Source organism: Tinamus guttatus, unplaced genomic scaffold (genome assembly GCF_059628265.1).
Source record: "Tinamus guttatus ecotype Peru unplaced genomic scaffold, ASM5962826v1 Tinamus_guttatus_pri_ptg000364l, whole genome shotgun sequence".
Classification (NCBI taxonomy): Eukaryota; Metazoa; Chordata; class Aves; order Tinamiformes; family Tinamidae; genus Tinamus; species Tinamus guttatus.
Genome location: NW_028288898.1, coordinates 3778635 through 3798726, shown reverse-complemented (window position 1 = coordinate 3798726; position 20092 = coordinate 3778635). Strand labels below are relative to the sequence as shown.

The 20092-nt window shown below is 50.2% G+C and overlaps 2 protein-coding genes across 2 annotated transcripts; one reads left to right on the top strand and one right to left on the bottom strand.

Moving 5' to 3' along the window:
• The first annotated feature begins 3811 nt into the window (after window positions 1–3811).
• LOC104576424 (galactose-3-O-sulfotransferase 2) lies at window positions 3812–12347 on the top strand. Its single transcript, XM_088530203.1, has 4 exons — window positions 3812–3869; window positions 7870–7980; window positions 9847–10783; window positions 11475–12347. Exons 1-4 carry the CDS (start codon window positions 3841–3843, stop codon window positions 12327–12329), a joined length of 1932 nt encoding a protein of 643 aa, XP_088386329.1. The 5' UTR covers window positions 3812–3840; the 3' UTR covers window positions 12330–12347.
• Window positions 12348–16395: 4048 nt separating this feature from the next.
• LOC104576423 (aquaporin-12) lies at window positions 16396–18495 on the bottom strand. Its single transcript, XM_010223813.2, has 3 exons — window positions 17874–18495; window positions 17258–17374; window positions 16396–16580 (listed from the first exon to the last, which is right to left on the bottom strand). The coding sequence occupies exons 1-3, from the start codon at window positions 18478–18480 to the stop codon at window positions 16396–16398; spliced, it is 909 nt and encodes a 302-aa protein (XP_010222115.1). The 5' UTR covers window positions 18481–18495.
• Between the last annotated feature and the right edge of the window lie 1597 nt (window positions 18496–20092).

Here is a 20092-nt window from a genome sequence, read left to right as displayed (position 1 = left end):
ATTTGCAAAGCTCTTGTCATAACTCCTGGACATTTAAGATGCTGCAAACACCTGCTTGGACCTACTGTGGTTCGCAGCAATAGTTGTGTTTTCTTTCCTTAGAAATCATCTTGCCACTGACACAAGCATTCCTACTTCAGCTTAAGCAGCTAGATATTCATTCTAGCTAAGGAGAAAAGACAGACAACATTGATTCTGCCCATCCTACAGCAACCAGCAGTACTTGTCTGCAAGGAACCATCGATAAATCTCTTGCAACAGAATCAAAGGCAAGTCCCAGGCGCAGCTTCCTCCTCACACTTTCCAGTCCCCCTGGATTCTTCCTTGCTGCTGAATTCTCCAGGCTACAGCTACCTCCTCCTTGCCGGCATGTGCAAGGACATTGGCGTTGTCCCTGTTAGCCAAGTGAAACCTTGTCCCATCAAGCCTGGAAAGCTCTACCCTGCTGGTTGTCTTTAACAGCACGAGCTGTGGTGCTGACCACCTGAAGGCGACTGTTCACATCTTGGGGCTCAGCAAGGAGTGCAAAAGGATCCAGCTTTAGCAAAACCAAACCAAACCAAAAAAAAAATCTACACGGAGATTTCTGCTAGGTCATTTTTGTGCTGGAGCAGGTTCTACCACAAAAAAAAAAGAAAGGAAAATGTTGCAGATGAAGGAAGGGAGAAAGTAAGCTGATACTACAACCAGCCTCAAACCCTTGCAAACCCTGGGCCTCTCCTTCACCCACCCATCACTCTGGCCCCATTTCTTTTCTGTGCTGGCACCCATCTGACTCAGCCCCCTTAGGGAAGTGAGTAAATAAACAGGAGGCCTACAAGGTCCATCAGTGTAATCCCTGACAAGGATTACTGGAAACCAATCAAGTGTCAGTCCCGATGCAAGGGAGATGGAGTAGATGGAGGTAGGAAGGAGGTTGCTGCTAGAGGAGCAGCAACTGCCGCTAACTGAGCTTCATTGAGTGGTTTCACCACACCCTTCCTAACACACTGGCCACATTGTAAAGTGGAAGGAGAACAAGATTGGTCAATCAGCATTTGATAAAAACCACGGTGGAAGAAAAGAAAAAGGTCCTTTCAGAGCTGAGCCCTTTGTTTGAGGAGGATATGGTTAGTAATTTGGGGCTTGCCTGGCCTTGTTAGATATTAACAACACAGCGTGGACCTTTCTATGGCAACAGGAGCTGTGACAAGTTCTTGCATGGGATTGTGTCTCCAAGTGGGTCATGCTGTGGGGAGTCCTTGCTGGGTGATCCAGTGGTTGGAGGTCCTGGTCACAATTCTCCTGTCCTCCCCACCTTTCCAAACATAACTGGTCACATTAACCCCACATTTAGACTTGGAAAGGGACCACAGAGCCATGATTTTCAAGCATTTCAAGCAGTTTACTCCACAACCCTGGGAAAAGGCCACCCGCTGTCCCAAGATCCTACAGGCAGGCCCCTCAGGAAATAGCAGCAATCCTGAGTGCCCTGAGGCAAGCTGAAGCCTCCTGGCTCATCATCTCCCAACTCCTGAGGGAAGCTGTGGCAAAAGACCTATTTGCCTCCACTCAAAACCTCCTGGAAAGGGATAGCAGGAAATCACCACCACAACCCCTTCAATAACACTTGTGGTCACATTGCCATACTCCTCAACAGTCTCCCTGCGATGCAATTGTCATCTGTATTCCAAGAGAGCTGCTGGCACCCAGACAACACCATTTGGGGTTTCCTGTCACCAGACCTTGCTGAAAACAGACAGCTTTGTTTTTTGCACTTCTCCTTTACAGATGCATCAAGATATGCCCAGGAAAGAGGCTGTGAGGAAGCAAATGGGAAGACAGGAGATGCTGAACCTGATTGCACACCAAAACTGGGTCTCTCATGATTTGCAGGCCTGTTCTTATGGACACAGTGGAGCTGAGGAAGCAACAAATCCCACAGGTTCTTCCACAAAGAGGGGAATCAAATAAAATCAAGATCAAGCCTGCCTGGGTACCTTCATATTCCTGGGCTTCTCATTCCCAGTGTGCCTGTGTGGATGCTTCTAGGAAGGGAGCATCCAAATCCTGCCTTGAGATGCTCACAGACCCCCAGCCACCTGCACCATGGTTCCACAAAACAGGCTTATCTACCTCAGATTGTGTGAGACATGGTTGCACCTGCAGTGAATAGGAGGAAGAAACACCACCTCGCAATCCAGACATCCCATGTAGTGGAAGGCAGCCGCAGCAAAGGGATTTGACTCATGCAAAAGGTAAGCCAGTTCATGTGTCTCACCCAGCCCCAAGCTCCAAGATAAGCTCCCAACCACAGCAGATAGCAGGAGCACAGGATGGGTGGAGAACACAACAGCCCTACAGTAAACTTGTGGTTTTGATGAGGTGGACAGGGAGAGGCGGCGCCTCCCTGTGCCAGGGAAGGGGGGAATGAGCTGCCACCCTGGCACGCTCCTTATATGAGAGAAAGGAGGAAAAATGGCTCAACAGTGGCAAAAGGAAGACATTTTGGCTGAAAGGGAGCTCAGGCAGGTGTAACTACCTGCTGTGCTTTTTCTGACAAGTACAAGCAAAAGCAAAACATGCCCTGCCAGGGTCCTTCAGACAGTGACAGACCAGGTACAAGGGCAACCTGGTCTTGTTGAGACTCACAAGGGCAGAACGGGTGTTACACAGCATGCCTTGATGATCCTCATTGCAGAGGTCACAACCACCTCCTCCATCTCGAGCACCCCTTAGGTATGTGGTTCATTGTCATCCTGCCATCCAGACTTTAGCATCCTGGGTCTACAGAGCCATGGCTGTGTCCTTGCTGATGCTCTGTGAGCTGTTAGGATGAGCCTTGGAGGAGAAGGATGGAGAGGAAGAGCTACTGTAAAGAGAAGAGACACTGGGGGAAAGGATCAACTGTGGATCTTCGTCACGGAGGGCAGCCTGCCGCTTCTCTGCTGAGATGTCTTGCCTTGTCCACCAACCAGGAGGAAGCAGACCCTGTGACTCACTTTTCTGCTGCTATGGGCATGTGGGAGAGAGAACTGGCTTCCTACCAGATGTGCCCCACAGCTGGTCATCCTGACAGAGAACAGTCTCAGCATGGGAGGGAGGTGACTATGGACAAGGTAGGAGGCCAGCCTGAAGTGCTTGGAGTACCAAACGCTTCTCAAATGTTGAGGGCTGTGCCCCGAGCACCAAGTAACATGAGGGGAAGCACAGGGTGCTTCCAGCACAGATGAAGCCTAGCTGTTCTAGAGATGGTTTAGCCCTGCGCTGGGCAGATGCGATCCAGTCTCTGCAGACCTCTCCACAACACAGACCCAGACATCGTAGCAGCAGAGTGACTACCAAGGGACAGGCACTCCCAACCTCAACTTTGCCAAGAAGGAAAAGGCAAGCACACAAGAAGGCATATAAAGAAGCAAAGCTATCTCACGAAGAGCAGAGCTGGGAGGACACAAGAGGCCAAAGAGGATCAACATGCACCAACGACTGTGTCCTTAAGTGAACCTGAGGGGAAAGGCAGGGACACAAAAAATGAGTGGTACAGCCAGCCACCACCTACTCCCTCCGGCCACCACGGCTTCCAGGACACTCTGCCCACGGTCTCTAGAAAACAGCAATGATTCGCACCCGGCCTGCTGTGGAACTTGGCCGCTCCAAGCGAGCGCTCCCTCCCTGGGGGCAGGCACTGGAGAGCGGGGCACCAGCGTGGCCCTCTGCTCCAGCCTCCAACGCCAGGCACCCCGGGGAGGGGCCAGCGGATACGGGAGCGCAAGCCAGGCTCCGCGTGTTTGCTTTCCGCTCTCCCAGTCTCGCACGGAGCTCACGATAACCACCCGCCCCACGGCCAAGGCTCCGCTCACCATGCTGAAATTCAAAAGGCACCTGATCACGTAAGTGGATTCTTTTTTTTTTTTTAGTAAAATACTATTTCCTTTGAAGAAAAGCAAAAGCTTCTATTGATATGAGGCTAGCTGCTCCCATCACCAGATCTGGTCACATCCTTGTAGGGCTCTTTATGCTAAGATATGGTTTGAGGTTAAAGAGATGATGGTAAATGTCAAGGCAGCACTTCGGCTCAGTGTAAATGCAGGGAAGCCTGGCTCGATTGCACTTCTTCTACTGAAATTCCCGGAGTTATTCCAGGAATATTATCTTTTGCAAGGCCTGATGCCTCAAAGGAAGAGGAGCTGCAAAGACCTCAGCAGGGCGAGCAGCAGGCCGATTCCCTCCATCTCATTCCAGGCACGAGCATGCTGCTCTCAGCTGTGCATGCCGGCTTGCAGAGGAGGTGGCAAATGGAAATGTGGCTCCGTGAAAATCGTTTGCATGGCAGCCCCAGGTAATGCCTCTGGAGTGCCCTGCCTTCCTCCAGAGGGTCTATTTTGCAGTGGACAGATGTGGAAAGGAGCAGAGCAAGGCTTGATTGAGTTCATGGCTCTGTCCATTGGTAATCCACTTGCTGCCTGAATGCATTTCCAGGCAAGAAAGTCATATCCCACATGTCTGCAGTGTCTGGGATATTGGACACACTGCTGCCATATGCCAAAATGCAGGATGGGGTGTCCTCAGGGACTTTCCCAACCTGCTGGTTTCAGGAGCAGGCTGAGCATCAACAGAAGCAAGCCCTTCTACCCATGTTGAAATGGAAGGGACCATTACCTTATCTTCTGGTGAGCATTCCCCAGACCAGTGTCGCTTAGCTCTTTGCTACATGTGTGAAGAAAGTAGCTGCAATTGCTATCCAGAGGAACTAGGTTTTTGTTCTCATCTCAGTTAATTCTCTGTGCAACACCTCTCGCTGTCTGCAGTTTATCTGGCTCCAGCAAATCAGTAAAGTCATGTTCTACCACCTGCCCATCCAGTGAAATCAGTTTTGGCCATCTCATGGCTGAGGTCTCAACCTTCGTAACTAAACAACAGACAGACTGGCTTTTGGTGCAACCTGCTGAGCCAAATTCAGCGTTCAGCTGCTGTGGCTCCACAGCTGAGAACTTAGCTCAGCTTTCACTGCAAGGGCACATTTGGGGTGCTGCACCCACCTTTGCACCATCAAAGAGAAAGCAATGTCATCTTTGGAGGTGACAGTATGTAGTCCCTGACTGTACGGGGCTCTTTGCTTAAAGTCCACCAGCAGTTGGAGGCATTTTCCAAGTCTCTGAGTCACCCTCCCAACATTCGTGATCTGACTCATCCTACAGGGCAGTTTTGGACAGTTTTGGACAACTTCCAACATTCATTTTCCCAGCACTTTGATCTCAGTGATTTATTACTGCACCCGTGATCTCATCTTGCCATAGTAAAGCAAGGAGAAAGAAGGAAATCACATGAGCTTCTTGTGGATAAACGGCACTTGCTCAGTGTACATCTCTTGATCTTTACACATCCCACCATAGTCAGACAGGGGTCTGGCTCTATGCAAATAGCTGACTGAGCATACCGAAACAGCCAGCAACACGTTGCATGTTCATCCAGCATGTTGTCATCTGCCAAGACGTGGCAGACAAGCAGCAAAATGACCTTGAATCTTACACAGAATCTGAATCACTACAAGTTGAAAATTTAGCACTGCCCAGAAAATGCTTTAGAACCAAGTCCAGAAGTATAACTGCATAAAACACTTGCATAGGAGCAGTGCATGGTGCTGCTCAGCTCTCCATCATCTGCCAGGAAGGTGTTGCATTATTCTTGCTGTGCGGTTTTGCAGATGTCCCAAAGGTCTACCAAGAGCAGGCAAGAGGACATGTTAGCTATATTGTTAAACACCACAGGTCTTGATTCCCTTCTTGCCACTTTCCTTGGCCTCACCAGGCTGCAGAACTCCCTCAGCTGCTCCTTGAGTGATGTGAGAGTCAGATCGAATCTCCTGCAAGAACTTTCCAGCATCACGACTGTTCGTTATTCCAGCCAAGACTCAAACTCAGAAAGACCATATTGCAACCGTGACAATTAAAATCTTCTCCAACTTGCAGCAGGTGTTACCTCATCCTTGAGGCAACTCATCCTTATCCCAGGATAAAAAGTCTATCTGAACATCTGTGATTTTCCGTACTGGGATACTTTGGCAATAGCTCTGTGGCAAGTCAATTCTCCAGAAGAAACGGAAGGTGATGAACTGTGCCAGCAGTTTAAAACTATCATTGAATCAATCAGTGCTCCAAGGCCACTGTCACTGTGAAGTGTCATTACTTGGCTGTTTTCAACACTGCGAACTGTTAAGCTATGTCTTGGCACTCCAAGCATTTGGCATTTTTCTTGTAATACTGATTTATCTTTGATGGCACAAGGTTCTCCTTGGGCTCTTTGCATAGCTGTTTGCATGCTTGTCTCTTGTCTAAGCTTTTCCATGCCCTTGTACATCTGCTACTAACAACCTAATAGTTTATCAAATTAGGACTGATATTCGCACCCATGTGGCCCAGAGCCTAGATGACACATTCTGTACTCATTTTTCCAGTCTTAATTTGCCATATGCAGCCTGCTCTTCAAGTTGAAAATAAACAGCACAGAGCATGATCTCCAGTCATTTCTTGGCTTTTGCCATAAAGTGACTCAATGTTTCATCTCAAAGAGAGTTTGAGTTTTGCAGAGCCGGTGACCTCTGCATCTTCCTTGGCGGTGCTCACCCCAGGCACCTGATTCCTCCCAGGTCCAAGTATTTCTGCCATCACCAGTGCACCACAGCAACAACCAATGAGATGACCATGGACACCTCCAGGTGGTTGTCAGATTGTGGAGATGCTGCAATGACCAACATATTCATTGCACTATGGTAGTAATTACATGCTTTTGAACCTTCCTCAGCAGCACTGACATGACCTAAGACTTTCCAGTAGAAATCACAGGAAACGAAATGCAAGCTAATCCTTTTTTTTTGCAGGAAGCTTAGCCTTCCAGCTGCTGCACTCTGCAGAATGACTGGCTTGTGCTAGCAAGCTGAAGGTCGAGCTCCAATCCCATTTACAATGACACTTAGGGACAGTAAGAATCCTGCAGAGGTGGCCTGAGGTTGCTCACAAACAATAAAGACCCAAAGCTCCATCACATAATGCCAATGACTGCCTGAACAACATTGGAGAAATCAGGGAAGACTTCGTGCTGCCAGTACCACCTCAGAGGACAGGCTTAGAAATAGGCTGCAGCGCTCTCTCCCAGATTCCTGCAGTTCTGATTTGGCTTGGAAATGATCCCCAGAGCAGAAACCAGAGGTCCGGATCAATTCCTTTCCTTCCTCAGGCAAAGCCACATTGCCCACTGGAGAGGGCAATGCAGCTCACCACCCAGGAGTGATCCTTCGTGACACCATCTACAAAACAGTGATCTTTAGTATGTAGTGGGTTTTAGTTAAAACATTGCTTCTCAACTCCAGAAATGTATCTGCTCTGGCTTCCCAAGAGAGACAAGACCTCTTCCCCCTATGCCCCTGTCTATGCCCACAAACAGAGCCTATGCATTAATCCTTTGCCCAAGAGCGTCTCCAACGTCAGAAATCCAGAGGTGTGGGGCATGAGGAAAAAACAGGTTTATCGGATCTGTTTATAGAGATAAGGCCACGGTACATGTAGGCCATGCAAATGTAAGCAGCTAAAGTCAGCACCCAGGCCACGATGGCAAGACACTCCTGAGCAACCAAGTGACTTTAATGGTTATCACTGTTTACTTTTTGGTGTGATATTCGTGTCCTGTCTGGAAATTTCCACTAGGCTGCATTCCTGGAGCACAGCCTTTGAGGTTTATCAGTTATTGCTGCCTCTGCACCTCCTTCCAGCCAAAAAAATGTGACCTTATGCTTAAAAAACAAAACACTGATATCTGACTCTTGTTTTTGCCTCAAACACATTCCTTCTATCCATACAATGTAACTAATGGTCCAAAATGTCTGCTTCCTTGCAGGAAATTAAAAGCAATGTTCAGATGTCAGCTTAGTCGGCTCTGGATCTCCTTCAGCCTCCTCATTCTCCTCCTGGTGACCCTTCAAGTTGTGGAGAAGCTGCAGCCTGCCAGGTAGGTTATAAGCAGGATTGTAAACCTGCACCTGTGTCCTCCAGTCTTTTACTGACAGCTGAGATGGGCTCCAAGCTGCCATCCTCAAAGTCACCCAACAGTCTCCTCTTATGAATGGCAAAACAGTTCAGGTGGGAAGGAACCTCCAGGGATATCTTGTCCAATCCCTGCCCTTTATAGGGCCTGTTCTAGGGGCAAACCAAGCTGCTCCTGGCTTTCTCCCAACAGGTCTTGAAAACCTCAGAGACCGAGGACTGCACAACCTGCTTGGGTCACCTGCCCTTTTTGATGACCTCCTTGTAGGTACTGGCAAGCTGTTGTTAGGTCCCTGAAGCTGTCCTTTCTTGGGGCTGAACAAGCTCTAGTCCCTCAGCCTCTCTTCACAGGGCAAGTGCTCCAGCCCAAGCCATCTTGGTGGCCCTTTGTTGAACCCACTTCCTTTTATCTTCCTTGTATTTGAGAGCCCAAACCCTTAGATATTATCTAGATGTGCTCTAGAAAGTGTTGGCTAGAGGCGGATGATCAGTTCCCTGGATCTCCTGGACATGCCCCTGTTCATATAGCCCATGATGCTGTTTGTCTTCTCTGCTGTCAGGGCATGTTGCTGTCTCGTGTTCAGCTTCTGTCTGCAAAGACCTCCAGGCCATTTCCAGCAGATCTGCTTCCTAGTCAGGCAACCTCCAGCCCACACCATTACCAAGGGCTCTTCCTTCCTACGGGCAGGCCTGGGCATTTGTCCTTGTTGAATTTCGTTAGGCTACTGTTGGTCCGTTCCTCAAGTCTGTCGAGGTCTCTCAGGATGGCAGTCCTGCCCTTGAGTATATTGACTCCCAGTTCAAGGTCATCTGAAAATCCTCCAGTTTCCCCAGGCCTTGTCATAGTCCTTCTTCTCTCTTTCCTTTTGCTTTGTCCTTTTGCTTTTCCTACAGCCCAGAGTGCTCCATGGCAATGAAGGAGTCATTGCATGGTCTCAACTTGGCCTTCCCTTCCTCCAGTTACCTCAAGGCAAGAGCGCCAAGTAGTCAAGGCCTGCACCCACCTGCTGTGCCTCTCATCCCAAGGGAAATGGCAGAACCCTTTTTAGGATCTCTGCAGCAGGGGGTTGTTTGGCTGCAGTGAGGCTAAATTCTTTACATGCTCCTTCCTTCCCTTGTATATTCGCAGCCTTCAAAGGCACTGGGTGCTGTGGGGAACTGTTCCAATGGCTCCACAGGCTGAACTCCCACGTGCTTGGGAAGAACGATGATGGGCTCAGGCAATTTCCAAGCAGCAGAGCAAACCATCTCTGATGAGCCTGTACGTTGCCCGAGATAAAAGGTCACCGCCTTGGGAGCTACGCAGGGCATCCCTGAAGTGGTAGATCATTATCCCCAGCTTTAGTCCACTCCAATGCTCTGCCAGAGCAGTGCATTCACTGCTCCCAAAACAAGTCCTCACTGCCAGCTGTTCCCTACTCACATGATGGGTGCCGTAAAGGTCACTCCCCCCTCACAACAGTTAGCTAGTATCAAGATCAAGAGCTAAAACATATATCTTAACATCACTGTTTCTGCACCCCGGAGTGCAGCGGTAGAAGGATCTGCATCATGGTCCAGTCATCATCATCATCATCATAGAATGGTTAAAGCTGGAAGGGACCTCTAGAGATCATCTAGTCCAACCCCCCTGCACACGCAGGGTCACCTAGAGCACGTGGCCTTGTATATCCGAGGCTGTTCAGTTCCTCCTGTGCTTCGTCGTGATGATCCTTCCAGCTTATGCCAGACTGCACACAACATATCACTCCTGGGAGACTAAGCCGGGTTCTGGATAGGGTAGGGCTGACAGACTGCATGGTGTTGACAACTCATGGCTTCCCTTTTACAGAAACTGCCGGTGTGAACTGGAAAATGCCCTACAGCAGACCACAGGCAAGAACCAGAAGAGGCCCAGCCATAGCCTACAGATTCCTAAACCACTAGGGAAGGACGTTTCCCCACACAGGCAGAAGAAAGCCATGCCAGATTCCATCTCAACAAAGAGTGTACAATACATTTTTTGGCTACGGCCAAATTTCAGCCAGACAACCCTGCTGGAAAGCAGCCCAGACAGTCAACAAATGGGATTCTGGACAAAGCAATCTGTAGAAGGGAACAAGAAGATGAAAAGCCATCTTTCATCCAAGATATTGAAATCCCACCTTCTTGGCCCTAGAAAAGCAGCCAAAGAGGGTCCTTCTCCAAATATTCTTGGGAGTATCTCCACAGTTACAAGGGAGGGTGCCGATAGCATCGAAAAGACACTAAGCTTCACAAACAGCATCACTGCAGATGAGCTTATAGGAACAGCATCATCCAGGACAATGCAGGCGTCATTTCAAGCCACAAGTTCTCTCCCTCCTAGATTGGTCAGCTCACCTAAATATGATATGACATATCCAGCTGAAAACCTACAAGCAGAAGACTATAATGGGACAGGTCTGCAAAGGGGGTTGCTCCCAAGCTGGACAGAAGCACCTACGGTTGAAAAGCCATCATTTGAAGAGAGCCAGAAAGTTGAAGGGATCTCTTATCGAGAAGCCACGTGCAAACCCAAGACCAATGTTGTTTTTCTGAAAGTCCATAAGAGTGCCAGCAGCACAGTCATGAACATCCTGTTCCGCTTTGGAGAGATGCACAACCTCACCTTCGCCTTCCCTCTCAATGGTGGCAGCCAGCTCTTCTACCCACGCCACTTCATGGCCAAGTTTGTGCAAGGGTTCTCCCCTGGAAGCGCTCCGCAGTTCAACATCCTCTGCCACCACATGCGCTTCCTACACCCAGAGGTAAGGGGCAAAGCCCCGACGTCCTGGGAGGTGGGGGGAAAGTGTAGGGCAAAAGGGGTTAGCATGGAACAAGGTGGGACACCCTTAAGAAAGGTAGACTCTTCAAGGATAAAGCAAAGGAGAGGGGTTTGCCCACTGGTTCCCTATGTGTTAGTTCCAGCTCCTAAGAACTTCTGTAAATGGATTTCGTAGATAGTTGGGGTGTAAGCTGTTGAGGCATCGTCTTGGAATAAGCGAGAGGAAGGGCTCTACAGCAGTCAGCAACTATCCTCTCATTCTTGTCCAGTGGTTCTTAGAGGAAGTCTTGTTGCCTAGACAGGACCAGCTACAAGAGGAGAACAACTTTAAGGCATTGCGTGGCTCAGGTCAGCCATGCCCCGCATCCATCCTTCTGAATATCACTTTTTAACAGGCCCATTAAATGGCCCCATAAACAGTCCCACATGATGGGGCACCCACGTGTGGCAACACGCAGGGGAAAAGCTTGGGCTGCCCCCCTCTCCATGTACCTCTTACAGGGCTGCCCACAGTTGACACAAACACACCTTTGATGAGTCATTCCCTGAAACCTTCTCCCATCCTTCTGCAGCACCCACCATCTCAAACCCCAGAGTGAGTGTCATTGGGCACAAGCAAACAAGCTCATTTTCCCTTTCCTCCCACCTTTAAACTTCCTTTCCTCCCTGCACAGGTGCGGAGAGTGGTACCAAGCACAGCCGTCTATTTCTCCATCCTGAGAAACCCAGTGCAGCTCATGGAATCTTCCTTCGCGTACTACAAGGGCACATCGTCCTTCTCCCGCGCCCGCAGCCTGGAGGAGTTCCTCCGCCAGCCGTACCGCTTCTACAACCCAAAGGTTGCTGACAGTCACTATGCCAAGAACCTCATGACCTTTGACTTTGGCTTCAATCCTGATGGAGATGTCACACCGAAGCGGGTGCACCTGATGCTGAAAGCCATTGAGGCATCCTTCGACCTGCTCCTTATCTCCGAGTACTTCGATGAGTCCATGGTGCTGCTGAAGGAGACATTGTGCTGGGACCTGGACAGTGTCGTGTCCTTCCCACTCAACATCAGGGACAGCAGTACCAGGTCCTCCCTCTCAGACAGCATGGTGGAGAAGATAAAGAGGTGGAACAGGTTGGACTGGGAAATCTACACCCATTTCAACAAGACCTTCTGGGAGAGGATTGACCGAGACATCGGCAGGGAGCGCATGCAGCAGGAAGTGAGAGCACTCCAGCGGAGGCAAGCAGAGCTGGCAGAGATCTGCCTGCAAGGAAGAGGAAGCGTAGCCCCAAAAGAAATCAAGGACTCTTCCCTAATGCCACTGCAATATGGCAATGCCAAAATCCTAGGCTATAACATCAAGCAGGGCTTGGACAAGAAGACGGAGCACATGTGCCGGCGGCTGGTGACCCCGGAGCTGCAGTACAGCAGTGCTTTGTACAAGCAGCAGTTTGCCCAGAAGCTCCAGGCCCACAGGGCAGCTCCCTCACTGCGGGGCATGGCGCAGGGCAGCACCTTCAGGCGACCTGCGGCGTAGGCTGGAGGGAACCCAAAACTGAGCGAACTTGTCCTCTCCAGGCTTCCTTCTTCATCTCCCTTGGCTGAGTACAGCAAGGCCTTGCTTGGTGCAACTGTCCAGCTGTGGGGAGGAAGCCTGAGCTGCTGCTCACTGCAGGTGCCCTGGCATTTGAGCAAGGTGTTTCTTTCCTCCAGGGAGCCAGCAAGCCGGCAGCTTGGTGCCCCCGAGATCTGCCAGAGCCCCTGGAAACCTCTGTCTCTGCAGGATCATGCAGGTCCTTAAGTGTGGAGCCTTGAGCGTAGCGGTAGGTTTCACCTTGACAGGACACTCCTGGGGTAGGTGCTGGACAAGCAGGGCAGGAGTTCCTGCCTCAGAGCATCGGAGGAGCCAGCCCAGGGATGGAAGCAGATGGAGCAGATGCCGGGAGGCTTCAGACTGTAGCAGAGCTGGATACAACTCGGAGTGGGGGGAAGCGGGAAAAGGGGCAGGCCACGTTTGGCCATTGCGGCCAACACCACCACAGCTCTCCATGGCGGGGCGGGCGCTCTCCTCCGACAGCTGTCAGGACGCTGTCTGTCTGTCGTGCGTATGATGTCTGAGAGGAATTAAACACGAGGCACATGAAAGCACCACGAGGAGTCTCGTTCTTACCCCGCAGGCGGGGAGGTGAAGTGTAAGAAGCACAGCCTCTTCCCGGTGTGTTCCCCCACCACAGAAGGGCTGCTCCCCACCTTAGGGTTGGTGGCTGTGGAGAGAGGTCATCAGGATAACCATGCCAAGGTCCTCAGGATAACCATGCCAAGGCCAGTCATGAGGATAATCATGCCCAGGCCAGTCCCCAGAGGCGACACCCTTCCCAGACAGCCCCGGATAGGCCCCTTCCTACATGCAAGGCACAGGAGCGTGGCAAGGTGCAGTCCTGCTCCCAAACATCCACATCTTCATCCACCTGCAGAGCAAATTCCAAACCAAACGCTAGTGCAGGGCAGGGTTTCCACTTTTTTTCCACACCACCTTTTGGCTGGGGTTCTTGGTGGCTGGCGGCTCCGCTGCCTCAGCGACCTGGCATCAAGGGACAACGCGCGGAGCCCGAGCTGCAAATCAGGTGGACGCTACCGAGCGGAGCTTGGTTTGCAGTTTGGGAACGCTTCCAGCTGCAGGTCTGCTCTGCTAAACCTTAATGCTGCGGGGCTGCAGGAGCAACCTTTTGTTAATTAAAAATAACAACATTTACTGTGACTCCTGTTGAATTCTCCCTTAATTACATCAGCAACCCAAGAGACAGACATCTCAGCCATGTGGAAACACTGCTTTGGAGAGGGAGGGCTTTTTCTCCACCTTCCTTTCCCTGCCTCCCTGCCTCTCCTCCCTTCCTTTCCCTGTAGATGCTGAGCTAGTGCAAGGATAAGCATCCTGGCCCAGGGCACTGATACAGCTATGCCAGACTGCCAGCTGAATAGACATGAGACAGGGAAATGTCTTGCAAACATCCCTAGCACCAAACACACCAACAAACCCACCACTTGGGACCAACTGTAGGAATATTCCATGCTCTTCCTGAGAAAGTTACCAGAAAAATTGGTCATGCTGGCCTAATCCATCTTAATTTTTCACTTTCCACACTTATCCTCAAATCAAATTCAGAACTAGGGAAACCAGATGGGATCAAACTCAGACCTCAAGTCATTTTCCTTATGCACTTTTCAGAGCCTTGTACTTGCATGGCTTTGTTCAGAACTCTGAAGTGTCCATCTGAAACATCTCTAGAATAAACAATTTTTTTTTTTTGTCTTGGACAAAATTGAGAAATGGTGGAAATTTAATAAGGAAGTTCCATCTCAAGATTTTCCACCTGATTTCCAAATTTAAGAGGTTTGGGGAAAAAATGACTGAGGAACTGAAGCCTTCAAGCTTCTATTTGGCCAACTGTACAGAGCCTGAAAGTTTTCAGCTTCCATACAAACTGTCTGCAAAAGAAAGCTCAGGATTACATAATACTTGGTATTAGCATTCCCAGCTGCTCCTTCCCAAAAGAGGCTTGGTAGTGCAAAGTTTCCAGCTGGACACGATATAGAGGCTGCTCTAGGGTACTGCTGGTGTGGGTTGCTGCATTATTTTCTGGGCATTGCTTGTTCCATAAAGTTTCGCTTCTGAGTTGCTTTAAAGTATCATTGCATTGGTTCTTCCCTGTTGTTGGGACTCACCATTTCCTGTGGTCCAATTCCTCAACCCAGCGAGAAACACGGAGGACCAGGGCTGACACATGGGGCAAAGGGGACTACTTGTCGGGGTACCAAACCTGGATCTATCATGCTCACAGACTCTTAATTCATTCTAAATCTCACACAACTTAATCAGGTACCATTTCCTTATTCACTGTTTGTAACCAAAATAAATGGGGCTGGGTCTCCCTGCTGTTACAAGGAAAGAGTCTTGGAAGGCAGGAGTGGGTCCCCATCTCCCCCAACACAGAAGGGTGCTCTGACTCAGCCAAGTCAGCTCCTATGGAGGCAACAAGGTAAGGGACCCTTTTATGACCATGGTATCACGTTCTCCTGCGACTACTTGCTCCTTGAAGGGCTGTAGAAGGAGCCTGGCCAAAGCTGCCCAGGCCTTGGCTGGCAAATGGAGAGTCTGGCCAGGGAGAAGAGCAGGAGCAAGAGATGATCCAGGGAAGGCCAGGCAGGAGCTGGGGTTGCCTGCACATGCCATGGAGTGAAAAGCCACTGACTGGTGGTGAAGTGGGACCTACAGATCCTTCCACACAGAAACGTCCCAATTTTTTTTCGTGTAGAACTGGTATTTTGTTGCTTTTCATCCATGCAGGGATGAAAGAATTGAGTAGTATTCCCCACTCAGTGCAGGTGTCCCTATTTTTTTCTCTACCCTCCCAAAATCTCCAAGAATCTCCTGAAGCTGTAGGACTGGAGATGGACTCAGCTCCCCCAGAATGGTCACATCCAATCCAGCTCTGACACACAGGAGGTTCATCCGAATTTTGCTATCACATTCTCTGGAAGCCACACGTTCATTGACCTGCTTGCCCAGAGACCCTGCAGAAGGACCTCTCCTCTTCCCAGCACTTCCCCCTCCAGCAAAAAGGGAATGTGTGTGCAACTATGAGGAATATAGCTGGAAGCTTGTTATCCCGTGGTCAGGTTTTCTTCATCCAGCATTATGCAAGCAATGGAAATGAGCAAGTACGTGGGCTGGAAAGGACCACTGACCTTCCTGGAAAAGAATCACCTGGACCTTATTTTTTTTCTTGGTCTGTAGCTGAGGTATGGAAAGGAATGACACCACTCAGCTAACTGTTTTCAATTACTATTTCCCCTAACCACATTTTTACCACTAGAAATATTTCATTTAGACCCTGAGAGTAGCCCAGGGCTAGATCCTCCTAAGAGTCTGCACGTGCTCACGCACCTCCCTCGGGTTGTTTAAAAAATAAACAAATAAATCAGAACATTTCTGCATGCTGCATGGCTCGCCAGTAGCAGGTGAAACAGGCCAAAAAACTGCGTCAGGGAGGAGGGCCTCTAAACCCTGACTGCATCCAGGACGGTTACTGGGGTTTGCTCTGGTTTTACAACTGCGAGGGACACATTTGGATTATTTCAAACATTGAACAACGCAACAAGCTGGAAGTTGCTCAAGTATACCCACATAATGGTTCTCAGTTTCCCTATACTTCCCAAATACCAGGCGCCACAAGCAACTTATGCAAATACATTCATTTTCCCCATTGAGCCAACACGGCATGTTTCAAACTTTCCGGGTTCGGAAACTCTCCAGGCATTTTTTAATGAAGCCTAAGGAATTCAGACATCCTATTGAGGTTACCTTGTCCAAACCCCATAGGAGGCCTTAAAAATCTCCTCCCACAGTCCTGCCTCTAGCGAGCACGCAGCCAGGACCGGTGCCCGGTGAGATGCACAGCACCTGCACGTCGTATCGCAGCTCCTGGTCCTGCAAGGCCGTCAGCCTAGTCCAGAAAACTGGCAATGAGCACACATCCTGTGTACGGCAGAGTTTGCAAAATCCATGGGAAAACCAGTCCCATGACAGGGTTTTCAGCTCAGACTCAGGCACTCATCTCCACGTTGCTCTTCTCCCCTTTCTTCTTCCGCTCCTGCTCCTTGCTGTCTCCCGATCCGTGGGCCGCTCTCGCCTTGGGTATCCTGTATTTGCTCTTCTGACTGTAGAGCAGGTTTCTCTGGAAGAGCCGTGGGATGTTCCCTTGGTACAGCAAGAGGGCAGCAAGCATCCCTGCAATGAGAGGAGGCCGTGTCCTTTAGTTTGGATGCATCCCTTCAATGCACCCCACCTGCCCGTCCTCCCACGGCTCAGCGGTTATTTTGAGATCCTTCCTGCGAAGCTGTGCATGACCAAAATCCATCTCAGCACAAATAAAGCCCCCCCAACAGCATCTAAGAGGCCTTTGCTGTGTTGCTTTAAAGAGAGTTCAGCCATCGTGTATAGAAGTAAAAGCAAGACTTGCTTTGACTCCGAAGGGGTAAAACACCCCAGCTCTTTGACAGTGGTTGTCCTCTCCTGCTTTCTGCATTCCAAGCAGCAAGCATCTAGTTCACTGTGGTCTTCCTGAAGTTGCAGATGACCTCAAAAACGGAGCTCAACCTATCATTTCCTAAAATGCATTAGCGTGAATCTCCCCAAGCTGGGCAGACTTTGACTCGAGAGAGATTTTGTCTCTGTACCATGTAGGATTTGCCTAAAATGTAGTAAAAGAACAACTCAAGCAACAGGAAAGGGGTATGAAACAGAGCGTTTGCCACGGGCAAAACTGAGGGGCAGTTTCCATCAACAGCATTTCCCCCTTGCAGGCCACCAGCAGACAAGGGGAGGTGCCCAGTCCTCCCTAAACCTCCCACCCCAAACCGTCCTGAATGCTATGGAGAGCGCAGGGCTTCCCGGGCAGATCTCACCTGCGAGGGGCCCCAGCCAGTACACCTGGACGTACTCCTGCAGGCTGCTCCCTGCACAGTGGAAGGTAACGGCCGTGGCAAGGACGGGGTTGAAGAAGGCCCCTGTGAACGGCCCAGCTGCGTGGGAAAGAAGCAGAGCAATCAGTCTCGTTTGCACGTGGGTCATTTCCAAGCCAGGCACTCGCAAGGACGGTTGCTTTAGTGGCAGGTCAGATCAGCCTTGTTTCCATGCTGCTCTGGAAACAGATCCTCCACCTCTCCTTCTCTAACATCTCATGTTCAGGTTGTTTTTGGTCCCCATTTCCAGGATCTGATTTCCAAAGAGCTGCCTTCTATTCCCACATTCCTGTCCATATCTCCCTGGGGCCTTAGCAGCTTGAGCAAGCCAAGCAGCGTGGTCCATATCCCTGTCCATATGCCCCTGGGACCACATTCCTGTCCATATCCCACTGGGACCTTAGCAGCTTAACCATACACAGCTACCAAGGTCCAGAAGATCTTCAGGGAATCCTAGGTCTTGACTGGGACTGTTCCTTCCCTTCAAATAAGGTGTTTTTCCTTGACATTTTCTGTCTACATGGCATTGCAGAAGGCAAAGAAAAGAGGAGTTACTCACCTGTATAAGCCAGCAAGGTGACAGTTGCTGCCAGGACAGGGACACGGTACATTGGGCGACTGTGGTGGAACTTGAGAATAACTAGATGGAAGAAAAAAGAGCAGAGACCTTCCACAAAGACACCGTGAGACAAGGACGTATGGAGGGAGGAACTGCATTCCAGAGACATGAGGTTCTGGATGAGGTGGAAATCCGTCAGCTCCCAGGACCAGTAGTACTTAGTGATAACCCATCCCAGACCCATGCCCATGAACTGGGCGAGAAGCTTGGCAGCAGTTGCTGCCAAGCCGGAGTCCCGGACAAGGAATTCCTGGAGAGAGACCGTCGGATTAGCAGATGCTCCATCGAACGAGGCACCATGAGCCACGAAGAGAAGAAAGAGCAGAGTGAGGGTCACGTCCGGGCCAAAGCCACCACCCCACAGGCCAATGTCCATCAGCATCCTCAGTTCAAGACAGCCTGCACACAACTGTAACGAGCCAGCAAGTTCTCTGGCGAGAGAACAGTACACTCCAAGAGAGAGCAGTCGCTTGGAAAGCTGCCTGCCTGCCTCGCAGATGCCTATGGTGAGGAAAAGAAAAGCAATAGAGACATTCAAGCCTGCCATGGTCACACAAGGAAGAGAGGGGACTGCTGTCAGCAGCCACAACGAAAGCTGGGAAGGCTTCTGCACCTCCTCTTTATAAAGCTCCATGTAAGCAAACGTGGCACAGCCTGACAGGCACCCTGTCAGCTGCCAAGGGAGCCCTTGCGAAAAGCCCCATGTGCTGCCCTGCTGTGTCACCTGCAAGAAACACCAGCGCCTGCTCCTCTCCGTCAGCCAGAAACTCCTGCCCCGTCAGAGAGGAGACATCCTGCAGGTCACAGCAGCCTCTCCTTCGCGGAGCAACGTCTGCTGCTCCCCAAGCCTTATCTGCAGCTAGATCAGCTGGCAGCTTCCTATTCGGTGCAACCACGAGACCTTCATGTCATCTCCACCTCGTAGTCACCGACCCCTCTCACCTCCCTGCCAGTGATTTTATCTGAGAGCTTGTGGCTGTTTTCTGGAGCTGTTCAGGTTTTAAAACGGAAACTAAATAAATAAATAAATTAGTTCTCACGGGGGACCATAAACCACAGCATACTCCTCCACTCCAAACCCGGGAGGCAAAGGGACTTTTCTAGGAAAGCCAAGGTGGGCTGAGCAAGCCCTGCTCGTGAAAAGTCCACCCGTCTCCCTTGTCAGGCCTCCCTGCATCCAAGAGGAGGCTGACAGCGCTGCAGAGAGGTCCGCAAAGACCAGGCTCAAGAATTGCATCCCATCTCCTTCCAAAATGGGCCAGAGGGGCAGTGGTGGCAGGAACCCACAAAGACTGCAGCAGCTCCCAAGTGAAGTAAGGTGGGACCTGGAGAGCAGCACCCTGCCTCAAAGCGGAGCCAGCTCTACCTGTATTATTCCTTAGGGGGGTACCTTTGCCTAATCTGTTTTTAAAGCACTTTACAGCACTTTACACTAAGAATCGTCCTTCATGTCTAACCTGAACTTTTCCCTTAAACTTCAGCCTGGGACTCCTAACCCTATCCCAACAGTCCTGCACTCAAAAACAAGTGACCTTTTCAGCTGCTGGTGTCCTGAATTCGGACGGGAGGCAGCGCTCCAGCAGGACTCCGGCAGACCACAGGCCAGAAGATGCTCCTCTCATCCGTGCATCCCACCATAATGTTCACTCTGCAACTCACGGCCCAATTTGCATCCACGGGCTGGTAAGTCCATGCCCTTCCATTTCAGCTGCACCCGGCCTCTCTCAAACCACGTTGCTGCTTGGTCAAGATCACGTCAAACCTTCTAATCTCTTTCCCACATGCAGATTTCTCCACATGGGTGACACCAACTTAACAAACGCCTGGGTGCTGTAATCCGCACTGTTAACAGTCAACAGTGATACGTTCCTCACCAGGTTTTCCAAGGCCCCACTTAATACATCCTTGATGGTGATAAATCCACCCTGACCGCATTTGTCTCCCTGTCATCTTCTGCTTTACTGGGTATTTTTATGAGAATGGAAGTTAAAACCCAATGACACAGCTTCCTTGCTCCTTTTATAAGTAAGCAGCAGATTTATTTATTTTTTTCTCCCCAGCATTTTGGGCACACTCAAAAATAGCCCAGAACTAGGATAAGCCACAAACAAGAACCAATAAGAGTAATTAAACATTTCAACACTTCCTGCGGATGACAC